The sequence below is a fragment of the Caenorhabditis briggsae genome, assembly GCF_000004555.2.
Source record: "Caenorhabditis briggsae complete genome, chrX, whole genome shotgun sequence".
NCBI lineage: Eukaryota > Metazoa > Nematoda > Chromadorea > Rhabditida > Rhabditidae > Caenorhabditis > Caenorhabditis briggsae.
In genome coordinates this window covers 15,579,051-15,580,391 of record NC_013491.2, presented here as the reverse complement: position 1 = coordinate 15,580,391, position 1,341 = coordinate 15,579,051, and the positions used below count along the sequence as shown (strand labels likewise).

Here is a 1,341-nt window from a genome sequence, read left to right as displayed (position 1 = left end):
TGCCTCTCTGGATCGAAGGGAATATATTGAGGTTGAGGAGGGACTCCTTGAAACCGAGGAGGTACTTGCTGATGTTGGTGTCCAGGAGGCATCATTCCGTGAGGATGATGACCGTACGGATAGTTCGGATGATGATGATAGTTTGGGTCCACATAGGATTGGTGCATTGGTCCATGGTAACCTGGACCTGCTGATGGAAGGACTTGTTCGCCGGACCGGTCAATCCCCTGTGGGGTGAAAACTGGAGCGTTGGTGTTCCACGCGGTAGTTGAGCTGGATTTCGTCTGATGAGAGCCTAAAATAAAACATTGCGTCATAAAAAAGACGGAAACTAATGTTGAAATTTTAAACCGTAAACACTCTCATTGAAGGCCCCCCAAACCTTCAATTTCAAGCTAATATATCTCAGCTACTGTATAAGACATGAAAAAGTGGTCAACTGTCAGAATAATTTCAATTTTATGATAAACATTTCATTAGTGTACAACTTTTTAATATCTCTTACAGGAACAGAGATTTACTGGCTCAACGTTGGAGGCTTGTGTGGCCTTCTATTAGAGAGTTAACGGAAAATACCGCACTTTCTATCTCAAAACACTATTGACAGGCTGATTAACCTTAACCAACTATGCTGGGTGAAAGAGCTTTTTCAAAACCTACAAACCTTTTTTCAAAATGTGCTTAAGAAACTTCTATAGTTCAAAAGTTTCGATTGCAAAAAATCACGCTTTCAGTAAAATAATCGGCAATTTTCAACTATGGTTTTCCCATTACTAGAAGGTTTCCGAACACGAAACCTAATGTGGAAGTATGTGGTATTTCATATTTCAATGTTTTTCTCAAAACAATTTGTTTGGAAAAGTTTTGGAGAACTTAAAAATTATACTACCCTTTAGGTGAGACGAATTTCAAAAAATTGGCTAATTGCATCTGAAAATTTCCTATTTTGCACTGAAAAAGCGAATGCTATTACGTTGGAAGGAAAGTAACTGTCCATTTTTTAATTCGTGAATAACAGAAAAACAAGGATTCTCCAAGGATGACCGTATGCACCGTCGTGGTCCACGACATGCTGAAAACATTCAGGCAACCTGTGGATACCATACCTCCTAAATCCCGCTGGCAGCGACTCAAAATATTTTTTCAGTTCAGATTTTATCTCATCTACAGTGTTATCCTAATAACCAATAATGAAAGAACCAAATCAGGAGTTTGAGGGGGCGTAAAGAAGAACCAGCTAAAAAGCGGCCCAGGTGTTACTTGATTTCCCGTGGAACATCCATTTATTCGAGAGAATGTAACTGGCTTTTGGAAAGATGGTATGCACAAGTTACATGGATG

The 1,341-nt window shown here is 39.4% G+C and overlaps 1 protein-coding gene across 1 annotated transcript in view; it reads right to left on the bottom strand.

Moving 5' to 3' along the window:
- The window catches only part of CBG15517, a gene marked incomplete at both ends in the record, with an annotated part of 6,736 nt that overhangs the window by 4,641 nt on the left and 754 nt on the right, over positions 1-1,341 (bottom strand). The window contains one exon of the mRNA XM_045240249.1: positions 66-295. Coding sequence (XP_045095722.1) covers positions 66-295 — 230 coding nt within the window. The remainder of the gene's footprint in view (positions 1-65; positions 296-1,341) is intronic.